This window comes from Chamaea fasciata, unplaced genomic scaffold (genome assembly GCF_029207755.1).
Source record: "Chamaea fasciata isolate MVZ Bird 193981 ecotype frontalis unplaced genomic scaffold, bChaFas1.0.hap1 SCAF_3, whole genome shotgun sequence".
NCBI classification, from domain to species: Eukaryota; Metazoa; Chordata; class Aves; order Passeriformes; family Sylviidae; genus Chamaea; species Chamaea fasciata.
The window spans coordinates 78,521,707-78,539,091 of NW_027094088.1; the positions used below are offsets into that span (position 1 = coordinate 78,521,707).

General features: G+C 41.2%; 1 protein-coding gene across 1 annotated transcript; it reads left to right on the plus strand.

Annotated features, from left to right (window-relative positions):
- The first annotated feature begins 10 nt into the window (after positions 1–10).
- On the plus strand, positions 11–16,800 carry AKIRIN2 (akirin 2). Its single transcript, XM_066179583.1, has 5 exons — positions 11–663; positions 11,164–11,307; positions 12,001–12,150; positions 15,731–15,802; positions 16,102–16,800. The coding sequence occupies exons 1-5, from the start codon at positions 459–461 to the stop codon at positions 16,110–16,112; spliced, it is 582 nt and encodes a 193-aa protein (XP_066035680.1). The 5' UTR covers positions 11–458; the 3' UTR covers positions 16,113–16,800.
- Positions 16,801–17,385: the final 585 nt, after the last annotated feature.

Consider the following 17,385-nt stretch of genomic DNA (forward strand, 5'->3'; position numbering starts at 1 on the left):
GCGGCGTTGTTGTTGACGCCATATTGCTGGTGCGGGGGTTACGGCCGGGAGCGCCATCGCCGCCGCCATCGCCGCCGCCCGGGCCCTGCTATCGGCATCGCTCCGCATCGGCCGTCCCTCACCGCGCACCCCGGACGGGCACCGCGCCCTTCGGCACTGCTCGTGCCCCGCTACCGGCCGTGGGCGGAATTTGTCCCGGCCGGGCAGGGCGGAGCGGGCGGGGAGAGCGGAGATCCAGCCGAACTGAACCGGGGCTGCTGCTGCCGCTGCCGAGGCCGCTCCCTAGAGAGAGGCCGGCGGGGAGGCGGTGGAGGCGGCCCTGACGCAGCCGCCCCCTCCTTTCCCTTCCCTCCCCCCCAGCCCACTCCAGACAGCGGGGAAGACGCCTCTGGGCAGGGCCGGCTGCTGCTGCCTTCACCGCTGCCCCTCATTCCGAGCCCCCTCGGCCGCTCCGCGCCATGGCTTGCGGCGCCACTTTGAAAAGGACTCTGGATTTCGACCCGCTGCTGAGCCCGGCGTCCCCGAAGCGAAGGCGATGTGCGCCATTGTCAGCCCCGGCCTCAGCCGCCTCCTCCTCCTTCGCCGCCGCTGCCTCCTCCCCGCAGAAATACCTGCGCATGGAGCCCTCGCCCTTCGGAGAGGTGTCGTCCCGGCTCACCACAGGTGAGGGACGCGGCGCTCCGTGCGCCCGGCAGCCCCCCCGGCCCCCGGGGGCAGTTCGGTGGGGAGGGGGCCGGGTAGGCGGCCGGGAAGCGGGGAAGGGGAAGGACGGGGGGCGGTTGGGTGGGTCTGGCGTCCCCCTCCAGCCATTTTCTGCCGGGCTGTGCGGCTGGCAGCGGCCGGGGCGATCCCTGCTCGGCTTGGCACCGAGAGACACAATAGAAATGGCCGTTTGCAGCAGGAGAGGAGGGGGAGGAGGAGGAGGAGGAGGAGGGACGGGGAGGAAGAAGGGGGGGCGGGTTGAGCCGGCGCGGGCGGGTGGCCATAGGAAAGGGGTCGGTGAAGGCGGGGGGGTGAGACTAGAGAAAGGGACCCGAGCGGCGGGCGGGATGGGGGTGCTCTTGGGGGAAAGCTTGATCCACGGAAAGGAGGAGGCCGGCTTTTTTTTATTTTTTTATTTTTTTTCCCCTCCTGTTTCACGGGTGCATGGATGTGGCAAGGAGAGCCGCAGGGGCGAGTCGAGCTGCGGAAACGCTGGGGGCGGCAGGGGACGGGGGTGTGACAGAGGTGGGGCGGGGGTCGGGAGGCGGCGGGGCCCCAGGCGGTCCCTTCCTCGCAGCCATTATCGGTGGGTCGAGGCGGCGGCACCTCCTCCCGGGGCTCAGACATCGGGGGAGGGCCAGGGGGGCAGGGCGGGGAGGCCGGCCTGTCATCCATCACCCGCAAAACGCCAGTGGGAAAAGGCAAAAGCGGATAAAACAAAGGGGTAGTCGCACTTCTCAGCCCTTTAATACGGGCCGTCGTCCCGGATAACCCATTCTGTGGTATCCTTAAAAGTTCCTAGGAAAACCGAGCGTTAAAAGCAGTTGTATGCAAGGGTGAGAGTTGCCTTTAGGGCAGATACAATGGAATCGGGCGGTCTTCTCTCGTCTGGGAGGCGCGGGGCAAGAACGAAACCCTTTTACATTCTTAAGGTGCGAGAGATGAGTCAACCGGCAGCCCTAAAAGCCCTGAAGTCTGCTCGTATAATGGTTGTCAATTAAAAATCAACCGAGTTCTTTTTAGCGGCGAGTAGGGAGGGAAGGAAGGAGCGAATCTTGGCCGGGCACGCAGGATTGATTGCTCCGTGCCGTGCTTAGCCCGGTGGGCAGCTCCCAGCCGCGCACTCAGGGACGGTGCAGCTCGCGGCCATGAGCGGCTGTAGCGCCGAGGTATGGATGTATCCGTGTCCTTTGTGTGCAGGGGAAAAAAAAGCCCTCTGCAGTTGTTGCAGCAGAATTCCTTCGGCTGTTGTGTTTGGTACTCCCATTTATAACAAAAGTTGGCTCCAGGTTACCGAGCACTAAGTTTGAATGTTCAAATTGCCATCTACACGTAGGACAGTGCCTTGTTTCGATATTCTTCGGAAAACGGCACCGTACAATACCTTTTTTTTTTTTTTTTTTGAGATTTTAATCAAATAATAATAAAAAAATGCTATGGAGGAAATACAGAGGACATACAGTGTAAAACTTGGCATCAGTGCCTTGATATTTTTTTGAACCTCTAGGAAAGGATCTTGAATGAGTCAGCGGTCTGTGATGAGAGTTGTGATGGATGGCACTCCCTGGTACAGCGAAGCATTACATGTACTTTGAAATAGATATTTAAAATCAGACCTAATTTGATCCTTTTAGAGGATAAGTGTTGCTTCTTTGCAATGATTTCTTTTGATTTCTTTGGGGTTTGGAGAGCTTTGATTATGAATATTTAATATAAATATTGTCTGGCCAATAAGTATGTATTGCTGAAAGGAGGCAAATCAATAACATCTTCGGAAGAGACAACCTACAGCAGTATTTGAGGTAATACCTAAGCTTCTACCCTAACAATTCTGAAGGGCTTAAAAACTGATATGCTACTGAAATTGAGCAAATACAGGCCTCTTTCTCTCCTGAGAAAATCAGAGGTGCAGGTGGTAATCCGTGTGAGAAGGTGATTTCTGTACAGACAAGGATGCATTTTATGTATAGAAGATGTGTTTAATATAATGAAGAGTGAATTACAGTAAATCAAAATGTCTCGTCCAGCACTTGAATACTCCTAAGCAAAACTTAAAGCATTTATAAGTTGTGTGCCTTTACATGGATTTTGCTTAAAAGCTCCCTCTGTTTTCTGTGACAGAAAAAAATCCTTTTAGTGTGCTGGTGTAAATGTATCTGTTGATCAGCTTGCTTACCTTTAATTTCAGTTGAATTTGGGGGGCATTATCCCATTGTGTATATTTCATTTCGACCCTCACTGAGCAAAATAGAGCTCGTAATTTTAAAGGGGCCTGTTCTAAGACTGGGTGTGAGTCATCTAATTTAGTAAGTGTACCTGTGAACTGATAGTTTGCATTTTTCCTGGTAGTCACTTGGAAGTATCAGATGGTTTGTTCTAGAGCTCTGATTTAGGTTGAGGCCTAGTGTGCTGCAGAAATATGTATTGCTTTCCATTGACTCTAAAATGAGTTGACATGACCATTTCTGATGTAGATGTCTGCATTAGGATCAGATAAATTTGTGAAAAGAATTCCAGTCCGATTTAAAGTGTTCCTGAGTCACCATTTTGTGTTAGTTTTTGTGTTGGGAAATTTATTGGCAGTGGCCAGAATTCAGTTGACTTGGGCTTTTCTCAGCCTGTTACTGTGATCCTTAGATTTCCAGCGCTTAAAAAGCGTCTGTCTGAGTTTTGTGTAATGAAAATAAATGTTCATATGAAATCAGAGCTCTAGATATAAAGGACGTGATGCTTAGACTTTACATTAAGTTCATGCTTGAACGTTTTTTTTCTGTCTGATACTCTGACCTGGTAGTGTTTAGCTTCACACGGTGGAGACCATATCAGCACCAGGACTTCTTAACCACAGCGTTCATCATTTCAAAAATGAATTATCTGGGAGCAGAATACAGATTGTTGGAGGGGTGTGCTGAGAGCTGAGAATACAGTGTGGTAGTCAGATGAGAAAACAGCTGTCTGTACAGAGTGGTCATAGACAAATAACCAATGTCTGTTGGAGAGAGGGTAGGCTTATTCAAGATGAAATTTATCTCTCACAAGAGTGTTTTAATATTTTGTGGTTATTTGAACAGCTGTTAGGTCACTTCCAGTTTCTCGGTGAATTTGGCAGCCAAACTGTAATTGTGGCCTTACTGTCTGTACTTTCTGTGGAATTGTGCTTACTGGCTTGGGCATTCTTATGAGTACATTTGCTAATTTTTAGCATTACCATTATTTGCATGTAGAATGATGTTTTTTAAACTCTGTTCACTAAAAGCAGTGCAGAACATGCCTGCCTAGCGTAAAACTGGTTTAGTTTTGAAAGAGTGGCTCCTCTTTAAATATTTTTCTACTGCTTGAATACTACAGATGAGTTTTAGTTTCAAGTAAGTTCCAGCTATAAATGAGACTGTTTTGTGTAATTAGAATAACTGCACCTGGGTCTGGATGCTGCCTGTGTGTTCTGCATACACTTGCTGGGTTTCCTCTGAGGTCCAAAGGGTGCTTTTCTGTTTCAAAGCTATTAAATGAATTCAAGGGTGAAAGGAGAAAATATTGGCTATATTATTTCTCGGTTCTCTGCTGCATGTTTTGGAACTATTGTTTGCAGTTTTACCCAGATGACAAATTGTTTGAGAGTGGAGAGAAAAAAAAACAAACCTGCACTTAATTTTTTTAAATTCAGAGGCAGGTTAAGAAGGCCTGCATGTGTGGACATTTCTGAGATCAAAGCTACAGTGGGAAATACAGTTGAAAGAAACTGGGGGGACAGAAGGGAGAACTAATGTTGATGTTAGGGATTTAAATCTCCTCATTCCTGGTACATAGAAACTCTGAAGACGAACTGAAATCACAAGTTTTTTTCTTCCACACTTCATCCAAAACCAGAGGTTAACTTGAAAGACTTCTATGCAGTCAAAAAGGATGAAATAATTTAAAAATCCACCGATTTTAGCACATGCAGTTTTTTCTCTATCTGAAACGTTAATCTGCCTCAGTACTTCCCCAGCAACTAACTAATGTTGCAAACTAAAAACTGCAGAGGGTGTTGAGAACAGGCCTCTCATGAGGGACTCTTTACAAAACAGAAGGTAGATAAATTTGCCTTTAGTATACCTTTTTTCTTTTACAGAATAGTCTGGAAAAATATTGATGCAACTGACACAGTTTTTCAAAGTTAATGCAAGAAAATGTCTTTGACCTTTTTGAATAGGAAGAACTGTTCGTCTTCCCTGTGGGCTGTCCTCCTGTGACCTTTGAGTTGCCCTCTTGAGCGAACTGAGCTACTTCTGTCTAAAACTTGGTCAGGCAATGGCCAAGCATTTTAAGTGAACAGATCCAGTGGCTTTGGAATGTGACATATTAGTAGTGCTGCATCTCTTTCTGCCTAATTTCTGTTTTGTTAACTTATCCACATGTGTATTTATTGCTAAATTATCTTGGTGAGATGCCAGATTTCTCATTGTGCTCCAGGATTGCAGAAATCATTAGGATTTTAAAAGACAAAACATTCCCACCCCTTAAAAAAAGTCGCGTAATGGCTGCATCTGGACTTCATAATTTAATTTATATGAGAGATTTTTGTATAGATGCCTGTGGTGGCTATAAATGTTAAATACCCTTGGTTGCAGATGTCATAAAATGTTGAAGCTGGCTTTTTTGTTTCAGTGGCAAGTCTGATAAATTCAATGTGACATTTTTTTATGTGAAGGAAAGATGTAGTTGCTGTGTCTAATACATTTTGCATAGCTGGATTTATTTTTCATTCCTCGATCCCTTGATCAGGAGGACTGAGACTTCCTGAAATAATACATTTGCAGAATGAGCTAATGCATATGTGAGCATCCAGCCTGTGGGAGAACCAGAACTTTTGTCAGCCTGAGACCTGAAGTAACTGGATCTGATGAGGTGGCCTGCTCTGTATCCCAGTCCACTGCAAGCTGCTTCTGTCCCTTCTGTGGCTGTAGCCAGGGAGGTGTCAGCATGTACCCATTATCCAGTTTCCTCTGAGGGGGAGCATGGTTTCCAGAAGTCTACATTCTGTTACTCGCCTCTTAACATGCCTCATTGAGAAATGCAAGTGGAGTGGTTGATACCTGAGGCCAAAGCAAGAGAATAAGAGGAATATTTGGGTTGTTGTAATTTCTGTCTCTGCCAGGGTTCCCTGGTTAAGTAGAAAAAAACCTCTGAGGAATAATACCTTTTTCCATTGCTCTGCTGCAGTGCAGCCTTTAGAGGAAACTGGCATCTTAAAACTTATGTTGTGTGTCAGTAATCTTGTGGGGAGACCAAAAGTAGGAATGTGGTAACATCACCTAGGTGTTGGATAAGGTTGAAGGCCTAATGGAAATGTTCTATGTTAACTTGGACTAGGACAGTGGAGCAGTTTTGCTTTAACAGAAGCTGAAATTCCTGAAGGTGTATGCCGCTGACATCAGGATAGCATTTGATTGATTACTTAGAAGAAATCTCAGACATGCTTCAAGTTTGAATGCATACGTTGAATGGTGACTTTGCAAACTGAAACCTGAGCTAAACGTTCCATTTCAGGCCAGGAAGACTGCTGCTCTGATTTCAGTGCATTGAGTCACCTTCCTGTGTGTTTTGCTGAATTTTCCTTTAGCTAAATGCGAGAAGGCAGGAGCTGTGATGAGAGATTGATAATTTAAAAATCAAGCCCAAAGCAGAAAGTCCTTCAGGTGAAACAATCAGCACCTTCATAGTTGATAAGCAGTTATTAAAATGAAGAAAATAATTGTTTGCCTCGTTAACTTTTTAAGTTGAACTGCTGTTTCCTTTGTTCATAATTTCTAGGTAATTACAGGTCAGGATGAAGTAATTAGATGGCAGAATTTTGAAAAATATTAAGTTGACTTCTTATCATGAATTAAAAGTCTACATCACTCCTTGGAAATTAATATTTGGCTTTGTAATCCATTAGTGTGACAAACATATTTCACATGTCAAACTTGAACTCCAATTTGCCCTGTTGATATTTCATCCTCTCTTCGTTCAGATATCTTCATTCTCCAGAGGGGATCTCAAGTTCTGAAAGATCTTAATGCAAAATTTAAAGAACCTATGTACTCAACTTTATGCTGTCACTATGCAGCTCTGGATAAAAAAAAAAAAAGAGTATCCATGCATTTCATTATATTCAGTTGTATTTGACTGAATCCCCCATGCCCTCGGTAGTTATGGTGAGACAATAGCAGTTTTCATTTGTCATTCTTAATCTTAGCCTTGAACCTGAAGGAGAAGGGGGCATACAACAGATTCTTGTGTAACTGGTAGAGATTCACAGTCATGTTGAGTTTGAAATGCTATTTATGAAGTACTAAATCATTTCGGTGTGTTGGCAGTGTGGCTTCTTCTTGCTGCTTCACCAGATTCAGCAAGTCTGATTTTCCCTTTGAGCACCTCAGCCTGATGTTTCCTGTTGAATAGCTGTGCACCTTCAGAGGCATGTCTGACCAGGAGGAAACACTGAGCACAGGAGGTAGAGTGAAATTACAAAGAAACTGAGGATAGGCCACAGTGATGTGTTTCATTGTATTAAATATATTCCTTTTGTCATCTCAGATCAAATCATTGTCTGATGTACAATATCTGATTTGAACTTCAGTGTATGTTCAAGGCGGATGAAAGCTTTTATTTAAAATATCTAATAAGTTGTAATATATGTGATGCAAGTTCTCCCTTAAATTTTATAGTCTTAGAGAAGGTTATAGAGTAGATTTTCTTTAATGAGTGTACTTTCAGATTCTAAGTTTTTATATATAAAATAATTTGTTAATTAAAATGCATGTCATTGTTTTAAAGGACAGTTTGGCTCTCCACACTGAGGCACATAAAAGAACTGTGCTGTGTTTGACACCAGTTCAGTGCACATTTTAATTCACTTGTGCACTGCAGAGAGAGTAGTCAGAACTAATTGGAACCTGAAGAAGTTAAAAAACTGAACTTGAAAAAGCAGGAAGGTTTTCTGGAAGCAAAAGTAGGTTGGATCTGCTAATTCTAAGCTTTGTTTAACTGGGTCAGAGTTTTAAAAGTCTTTACAGTTAGATGTCTGCTGTATAGATGGTGTTCAGAAGTTTTCTGGTTTGTACTTCCTTAATGTTTCATGGCTTCCTGCAAATGCTGAGATGCTGCAGAAATGTTAATATATTTGTGTGGAATTACAAAACAGAACTGTAAATGAGAGAAGTAACTTGGTGCATTTAAACAATTTTTCTTACTATATTGGATTATTTTAATTTTGGCATCCAGATTTTCATTTAAAACGAGTCATAAATATTTTCAGGCTTACATTGCACTTCACAATGAAGCAGCTTTGTTTTAAGTCTAAGATTTTGTGATACTGTAAGTTAATAAGAATGTCTGCTTGGTCTTTGCTGAAATAAAATGTGCCTGCTTTATTTGAAGCATTCCTGGTCTCATCGTTCATGTGAGAAGTCATTGAAAGTTTGGTGCAGTGTTAGACTTGGTTTCTTGTCTGTTAATCTCCATTTTAGAAGTGGTGGAAATCGGGAAGTAGGAGATGAGTCAGTCTCCTTGCCTGCTCTCTGCAGGGCACTGAGGGCACCTTACAGTCCAGTTCTCTCTGCTGAGCAGCTGTGCCTTAAATCTTCTCAGTTAGTCTGAGTGGAGGAATACGATTTACCAAACCAGGTTATGGACGTGCTTAACAAGTGTTCAGTCAGTGCTCAACATTTCAGGCTTTTTTTTCTCTGGGTTGCTGTTTGCAGTGTAGGCAGTGTCATGTTTAAATAGTCCTTTCTCTTAAACTTTGCTCAGTTTTTTTACCTTTAGTGAATTCATAGTAATGCTAACTATTAAAATGGTTTTGTCAGGATGGGGGTCTCCTAGTATCTGTCAGTAGTGTTTCTTGAGATTTTTGATTTTCACAGCAAGATTTGAAGGTGACAGTTTAAAAAGTGTTGCCAAATTATAAGTAGATGAAATTGTTGTAATATCATTGAGACTTCTTGTCCATAATTCAGTATAATTTGGAATAGGATCATGTATCTTTAGTGCACAAGTATTTTCTATCCTAGTTGTTACTGTTTTCCTGAAGTCTACACCTGATTTCTCTGTCCCCTCTTCCTGTTTCCCCCACACACCCCCTCTTGCTTTTGCTCCTTCTATTCCAGCTGATATTTTAACATTTCCTCTAAATTATTCCTTGTTTAATTTCCAGGGCTTGTTAGGACTGAAGGAGACGTGGCATATGATTGTTGATCTAACTCTTGCAGTTTTATCAGTTGACCAGAGTCTGTTAACATTTTTGTCCTTAATGATTTTGGTGGTTAATGTGGTTTGAGAATGTTTCTGCAAAGAAACGTTCTGAAAGATAAAAAGAAAGGAGAACTGTAGAAAAGATTTTAATCCAAGTTTTTACACCTGGAATTTGGATGATTTTTTTTTGAAGTTCACATGGAGTTTGGGAAGTATGGCAAAGACAAAGTACTCCTAGTGAAGGATGGTCACAGTCTGTTATGTTCTTCAGTAAATACAAATGCAGTGTGAATATGTGCAGTCATGTTTCTCATAATGCAAAAGTGCTCTAGGACAGATGATCCTATCAGCTAATTCAGTTCCCATTCAGAATTATGCAGTATCACTGCAGCCAGAACAGCACTTGATTTTGAGAAATATTGTTGTACCACCATAATGCCATTGAGTATAAATATTGTTATTCCATCCTCTGAGTGATGTGTGTATGCGCGTGACCAGCTCGCAGGGGATTGTGTTTCATTTTGGAAGCTTGACTACATCTTGATTTAACATGATTTATGTATTGTAGTACCCTACAGGAGTGTGTGTATCTTGTCCTATAGAAAATATGAATCCTCCATCCCCCTGCACCACTTTCTCATGGCTCCTTCTCTTAATTTACCCGCTGTGCTGTTTTATTACTGTTTTATTATTGTCTTCTGCATTTGCTGCTTCTTTGAACCATATTACTGACCTTCCATTAGAGAGCTGAAAATTGTACAGCTGCAGGCATGGGACTGAAAAGGTATGAAGTCCTTAAGCAATGGGCAAAATCCAGGGAGCTCCTTTGCTGACACTCCTGGTGACTCAAAACAGTTTTCTCTCTTTCTATAAATTGGGAATCTCTAGACTGACTCATGGAATTGAACCATGACAGTATTTAAACATCTGAACTGAGAATTGGTTAAGTGTTTGCTTCCGCTTGGTCTAGCGGAGGCTTCAGCCACTGACTGAAGAATGTGGTAGCTGAAGTTGCCTGCATCACATGGTTCCTTATTTGAAATGTTCAGGTATGGAACCTCAGTAGCATATGGATTACAAACAGGAAATTTGGTTTAAGTTTCTGTGGTATTTTATTGGCAAAACACGACAGAAATAGGAAGGTTCTGAGTGGAGTCCTTTGTGACTCTGGCGTGATCACATGGATTTATAAATACCTGAGCTTTGGAAAGTTGTCTTTGCTAAAATGTCTAGAAATGTCAGTGGAAGCCAGTCATGCAGGTAATCTTTTTCTAAATGCATTTGAGCATCTAAAGTAAGAGTTCTCACAAAGGATGAGAGTCTTTTGAAATTTCTTTATGGGAAGGTTTTATATAAAAAAAATAGAAAATTCCTTTTTATTCTTGAGCATTTTAGAATGCCAGAGGATGTGCAGTTAGGCCACTGATGCAGCTGAGAGCCATTTGTTGTGTGGAATTTCAGAGAGAAGACACACAGGATTGGTAGTTCCTGTTGCAAGGATTAGTTTTCCCCTTATGATTCTAGAGTGGAGATGAGATTATTAAAATTATTTGCTGTACTTATTCACTGCAATCAAAAGCTGCACTGCATGTTGCCATACTCCTTTAAAAGAATATGTTGATCCATCCACTGTATTTCATTTGGATAAATTTGAGGCTGTCAGAAATGTTGTGGAAAGCTTTTGTATTTTTCCTGTCTGCTTAATGCATATTGTCTAAATTGTGTTTTCCTCCTCACAGTGCTGCCTGTAGGCCACTCAGCCTACAGACAGAAATAGCAATTCATGTGGATGTTTTATTCTAGAGTCTCTTATTACTGTTAACTCTGTGAGTGATAAATGCTGTGTGGGGGTGAAAGATTAAAGATTAAATATATGAAGCAAAAATAATTAATACCAGTATAAGTTTTTATTGCCAAATTTTTATCCATGCACATTGTATTGATCCTGAAGTTTAGGTTGCTGCGTTTTTTGTTAGCAGTACTCTGGTACCAATATTTGACCTTAACTAAAAATATTTTTGCTAGTGTTCTCCTGGTTGAAACAGTCTGGGTTACCTTTCTTTTGATTAGTTAAATGATTTTATGTCTTAGGTAGAACATTGTGGGTTTTGCAGGTCATGTTTTAAGAGTTGTCTATCTTTTCATCTCTTATTTATCTACAGCATTTGATGTTTGGGTGGTAATCAAGCAAAATGGTGAAATGTAAAGGTTTGGTTTTTGGTTTTGTTTTTTTTTTCTTTTTAGAACAAATTCTGTACAACATAAAACAGGAGTACAAACGCATGCAGAAGAGAAGACATTTAGAAAATAGCTTCCAGCAGACAGATCCTTGTTGTTCTACTGATGCACAGCCACATGCATTTCTCCTTACTGGACCAGCTTTGCCAGGTACCCAGATAATTCTGTGTAATTTTCCTGTGTTTTGTTAGACTCTGCTTTTGTAAACATTTTTTTCTAGTTACTTGGTGGTTTATGGCACCTTCTCCCCAGTTACTGTTGTTTTTTTGGCCATTAATTGTGTGTAATTCTGCTATATTCTGTTATCCTGTCAGACTACGTTTCAGTAAATCGTTTTCCCCGTTACCTGTTGTGTTACGACACATTCCCACTAGTTACTGATGCTTTTTTTTGGCAGTGACAGCATTGGTCTGGAACATGGTAGATTTTCATTTTAAGAAATGGTTGGACAAAAACCTCGCATTGTTTTCAGGAGACCATCCTGCCTCCTCTGTCACTGATATCGTAAAAGGCTTTTGCAATGCAGTTGTCTTGGCACCAATATACTGTACTATAATTTTAAAATAAAATAGTAGCTTAAATTTGTATGTGCCAACTGCCATGTAAATGGTGTTCACAGTGTTTGTGTGACACTCTGGGATAGTTGTGCCTGTTGTCCATTGCAGATGTCTTCCTTTTGTGCATCCAGTTCTGCTTCAGTAGTAATTAGGAGGATCAAGTAGCAGAGAAAATCTTCTTCAAATGTTTTATAAAGTTCCTTTAATGTAAAAAAACCTGATTATAAAAAACTGGTTCTGATCTACTTGTAATTGTAAATTGGTATGCCCAAATATTTGCTCTTAGGTACTTCATCTGCAGCATCATCACCATTGAAAAAAGAACAGCCCTTGTTTACTCTCAGACAAGTTGGAATGATCTGTGAACGTTTGCTGAAAGAACGTGAAGAGAAAATCCGTGAAGAGTATGAAGAAATTTTGACCACAAAACTTGCAGGTATCTTACAGTTCAGAATAATCTATGTCAGAGTGAGTTTGAAAGCTTAAAACTTCTCTTAATTTTGTTACAGTGTATGCTTTTTTTCTGACCTAGTCTAATGAAGGAATGGGGTTGCATACAGAAAAAATGATGTTTACTCCCTTTGATAGGTTTTTTCCTTCTGTGCTGCTTTGGATAGAAATTATGACTCTTAGTTATTACTACTCAGTGCAGACAGTGGTTTTAGTTAGAACTTTCTCTTGCCATTGTGTCTGAATTGACAGTTTCTCCTTCTTTTTCTTTTTTATTTTTTTCCTCCAGAAAGACTGCCTTTAGGGCTCTTTTTGAAGGACTGTTTTTTTGTTTTGTTTTTTTCCTGCTTGGGAACTGACTTCCTTTTTCTGGAATTTGGCAAGATGACAGTACTTAAGATTTCCCTTTCTCTTTGCAGTACTTACCATTACACTGCTGCCAGCAGTGTTTGGTATCTGCTTGAGAGTCAGTTCAGCTGTTTTTTCTGATGCTCCATGTTGAATTCTTGTATTTCACAATTCAGCTGAAATTCTTGGCACCTGATTCCAGCTTATCTTTCCATAAAGATCGTGCTAATGTCAGCATTATAAATGCAACCTTTCTTCAGTTTTTGAGGTCCTTTACTTCTAAGCCTCTTGCTAGCATTTGAGCACCTAAATTATTGTGCATTCAGAGGTAGGTGCTTTCACAGTATGATTTGGAGTCTAATTTAACATTTAGTGTGATGATAATGAAAATCTGAGCACTGTTCTGCAGACTTGCTTTTGAATACCTGCAGCTGTTCTGCTTCCCACCTGAAAAAACATCAGAATTAAAGTTGGCAGGTCTCTTCAGGTGGGAATAAACCTTTTGCAGGCATGCACATGCAGAAAGTCACCAGGCTTGTGGGTTGCTTGTGACAGTGTTGTCTCTGCACCCGAGGTTCTGTTCATGTTCTGCACTTGCTGATCTGCCATTTCAGTGTAAGAAATTGCAATAGTTCCATGCCCCTCTTAAATCTACATCTGTTTAAAACCATAAGTAGAGCCATGAATACTGCTGCTGCTTTGGGCTTGGTGTTCAGTGTTTTTCTTTTTACCCTGCTTCAGCCTGATGAATTAGGACTCTATCGAACTTTTTCTCCTAATTTATGTATGTGTAGGAATTGGGTCATTTCTTGTATTTTCTCAAATGCATTTCATCTAGCTGGGATCATAACCATTTGAAGACCAGATAGATTTACATTTGTTCAGACACTTTTGGAGCACAAGCTTGTAGTTCTTTACAAGCCGGAAGCCCTTCTATCCAGTTCCTTACATGTGCTCTGTCTCTCAGTCCCAAAGGGAGCATTGTTGGGTTTGTTTTTTGGGAAAGGAAGGGGATTGAATTCTATCTGGGAGTTGTGGTTTAGTGAGGTGATTTAGGTTTACTTGTTCTTACCATGGTGGTCACCAAAAGAGCAATTTAGGAAGATCATGTTACTGAATCACATAAATTAAGGTGGTAATACATTTTCAACATTATACAGGAATTTAAAGACTGACAGAAGAATTCAGAAATTCCTTACATAGCAGGCCAGTTATGGTTGTCTGCTGACAGAATGGTTATATCCTTTTCTAAACTTTGTGCAGTAAAGTGATACTCTTTGTTACGAAAGTGAAGTCAAAGCAAATGTAACTGGAAATTCCATAATAAATCTCAGTTGAATAGCTTATTTCAAGTGACTTAACTGAATGTTTGCATCTTGCATCTGATTCATTTTCTGAATCAGATTTGTCATGTAGGTAGTTAGTCAGATACTGCCTGTTCTTTCCTTCTTTCATGTTCTTTGCGAGCAGATCATTGCCTTGATTTTGCTTCCTTCCTCTGTTACCTGAAACTGCTGTGTTAGTGCAGACTTGGTTTTGCAAGAGCCTTAGGGAAACCCTGGCTTGAAAGGTTTTAAAGAATCTGCTAAAGACGGCCTTTTATGGTATTGTGATTGTATTTGTGTCATTTAGCCACCTGATTTAAAATAGTTAGGATGTATATGATACAGTGATGTAAGTATTTGTGCGGTGTCCACTTAAATTTTCAAGTAGCTCACTGTAGGCTGCTCCTGCCTTTGGATTGCTTAACTTCTGAATCTGAATGTCACAAGAAAGGGGCTTTTTAGTAACTGGATTTTTAAAAAAATTTGCAAAGCCGTAGTTCTAACAAAGATGATGTTACAAAGCAGCTGTATATGTTGACTTCCACCTTTAAAGAGGAGCATTTGCAAATTCGATTTTGGCCTTTAATAAATTCTTTCAAGAAAAGTTGTAGTTGCTGTTATTTCTTGAAATGGTTTCAGGCCACTGGATCCTTCAGTCTGCTCTTTTTGTTGTTTGGCTGCTGAAAAGCTGCTGGTCAGAGCTGCAGTGAAGCAGGCCCTGCCTGTGGGCACAGGGGAGCTGACCCCAGGCCCCCTTGGTCTGGGGTGAATGTCATTAGAGCTTTGGGTCCCTCCGTACTTGGGGCTGCTGCTGCACTACTTGCTGATTACTGATACCCTGTTTACTTCAAAGGTCAAGCTCATCCCTGCAAGAGGATGGGGACTTTATTGGGGCAAACCTGTGGGACTAGGAACCACTACAAATCTAACTGCATTTTTGGTTGAAGATTGCCTTCTTTGACCTTGCCCTTTTCTCAGAACACCCCACATTGCTGCACATGTATTTTTCCACAAGGGAGGAAGGGGAATGGAGAGGAGCGGCATCTGGTAGATATTACTCTCCTTGTTCAATTTCCTAATTCTGAAAGGTGATATCCTGCTTATGAGTGCAGTATTAAAACTGATAAAATATTGCAAATGTATTTGTATGTATGTGTGTATAGAAAGAGTAACCTTTCTGGGAAATAATGGTGCTTAGTTCAAAGCCAAGTATGTTCCATAACAAAATTTCATTTCAGATGACACAGTAACCATTTTCATGCAGTCCACAGTCAACTATATGTCTCTCATAGTAGCTACTTTTGTGATTGGAATTCCTCAAAAGCTAGTCACTTAACATTTCATCCTTTCAGTTTCTTGTTTGCTTTTGATTTTCTGGCAGTCAGCAAATAGAATTTGTAACTCTGTAGCAAATCCCCTTCCCGGTACTTTTGTGTTTCCATTTCATCAAATTAATTTTCTTACATCTGGTAGTGGCAGGAGCAAATTATGTTTCCAACCCTAGCACTGACCTTTTAACTACTCTGTGCCATTAAGGATCTATAAAATGGGGACACTTGATTTCTTCAAAATACAGTGTGTGATACTTAGCAGGTGTGAGGTATATTGAGGTCTCTGTTGTGTGCAGCATAATTCTCTTTGAGTTTACTGCCATCTTTCTCATTTACAGAAGTTTGTATGGGAGAGTCTTTAATTAAGGGGACATTGGCTGAATTGTTCTGGAAGATAAAAAAAAGAAATGGCAGCTATGAACTGTATTAAGTTATTTAAAACTACTAGTAGTTTTGGGGGTGTGTTTAACTTGTATGATTTCTGTGTATAAAAATTAGCCCTGAGTATTTTTCTGCTTGATTTAAACTGAATACTCACATTTGTAATGCTCCATCCTTGCAGAACAATACGACGCATTTGTGAAGTTCACGCATGATCAGATCATGCGACGATATGGAGAACAGCCTGCCAGTTGTGAGTATCTTTCTTCTGCTCCCTGTAGCAGCATTGAATTACCAGAGGTTCAATAATGTAAATGGCCATTGTTTTTGCTGTTCAGCTGCTAGGCCCCAAGGTAAAATACTTGAAATTGAGGATATGGAATATTGAGGTGTGAGAGAAAATGCAGCTTGTGTTTAAAACATCTAGAACTGGTTTCCCATAGCACACTGGGGTTTTAGTTTTGAAACCAGTTTTGATACTACCATAGAATGTTTGCACAGAGCTGATACTTGTTACTGCTGTCATTAACTATTTTTTTTTCCTCTTTTCAGATGTTTCATGAATCACACTTTCTGCATATGTGGGCTGCCCTATACACCCTATTTTATTGTTGCAAGCTATCCCAGTAAAGACTTGCAGCAATGCCATATTTTTTCCCCCCTGTGAACACAGGTTATTTCAAGCTTTTGTCAGTGGCAACCACTCTTATGCAGCAACTGGTTTTGGAGTGCTCCCTGATGTCAGTACCACCTGGATGTGGACCTTTGCTACCTGTAATAATACCAGTGGCCTCATTTGCTGTATCATTACGATTTGGCTTCTTATGTTAATAAGTTTGAAAAAGTTAAGGATTAAAGCTGGTGTTCTAGAAGTTGCCCTTCACTGTTTGTGTAAATAAAAATGTAGAATGACACTTCTGACTGAAGTTAGTGTGGTTTTCATAACTGTGCACTACAACAGAGCTGTAATCACAGTTAAGTTAGAATGTAATCCCAGGACAATTTTAAGCAAATAGCCCACAGTATTGCCTGTGAAATAGTGAAGGAGGGCATTTCTGTATTCCATGACTTTTTTGGGGGTTAAGAATGGGTTTATATGATTTCTCATTTTTGTAGTTTTTATTTATTCTATCAGTCTTTAACAAATGTTTATTGCTGCAATTTTTCAGTGTATCATTGTTTTACTGCCCTTGTAGTACTGGAATTTAGTTGGAAGAATAAAACATTTACTTCTAATCTGTTTGTTTTTAATATGCAGGTGGAACTTTTGCTGTGTATGAATAAACTTAAATCTGAGTGTTTAAATGAAAACTTTATTTACTAGCAGTAGTGGGTGGGTCAGTTTTAGATGAGAAGCAGGTGGATAAAAATCTCAGGTCATTTTTCAGCGGCAGAGAAATTTTCCGTAGATCAGCTGGGTTGTTTGGTGTTGAGGAAGTGTGTTTGGTGCAGAATGAACATAAAACTGGTGATGTAGCTGCTGTAGCTGACTCAAACAGCAGCTGCACTTGCCTTCCTTCAGGTTTCAGTGACACACTAAAGAAAGTCTGTTCATGAGATAGAGCAGGTACACGTACTGCAAGCTGGAACAGTGTAGGTATTGCAAGAGCTGAAGGTGTGTAATGCCTGTTAAAGGTTGAGAGCCTTGTTGACAGACTGCTGTGTCGGTGCTGGCTGCTGCTGTCTGGGCGGTGCTGGGGCTCTGAATCACTGTGAAGTTCCTACATGGCAAGTCCAGAGCTGTGTGTTGTGGGGTGGAAGTATTGCTGCCAAAGGCCTTCAGTTACCTGCTTTGGGGACAAGAAAGCAGCTTCAGAGTAATCATTTGATTGTAAA

Coding starts and splice junctions, on each gene's coding strand:
- AKIRIN2 (XM_066179583.1), top strand. CDS start 459: ATGGCTTGCGGCGCCACTTTGAAAAGGACTCTGGATTTCGACCCGCTG. Junction 664..11,163: donor GTCGTCCCGGCTCACCACAG/GTGAGGGACGCG, acceptor TTTTCTTTTTAG/AACAAATTCTGTACAACATA. Junction 12,151..15,730: donor TTTGACCACAAAACTTGCAG/GTATCTTACAGT, acceptor CCATCCTTGCAG/AACAATACGACGCATTTGTG.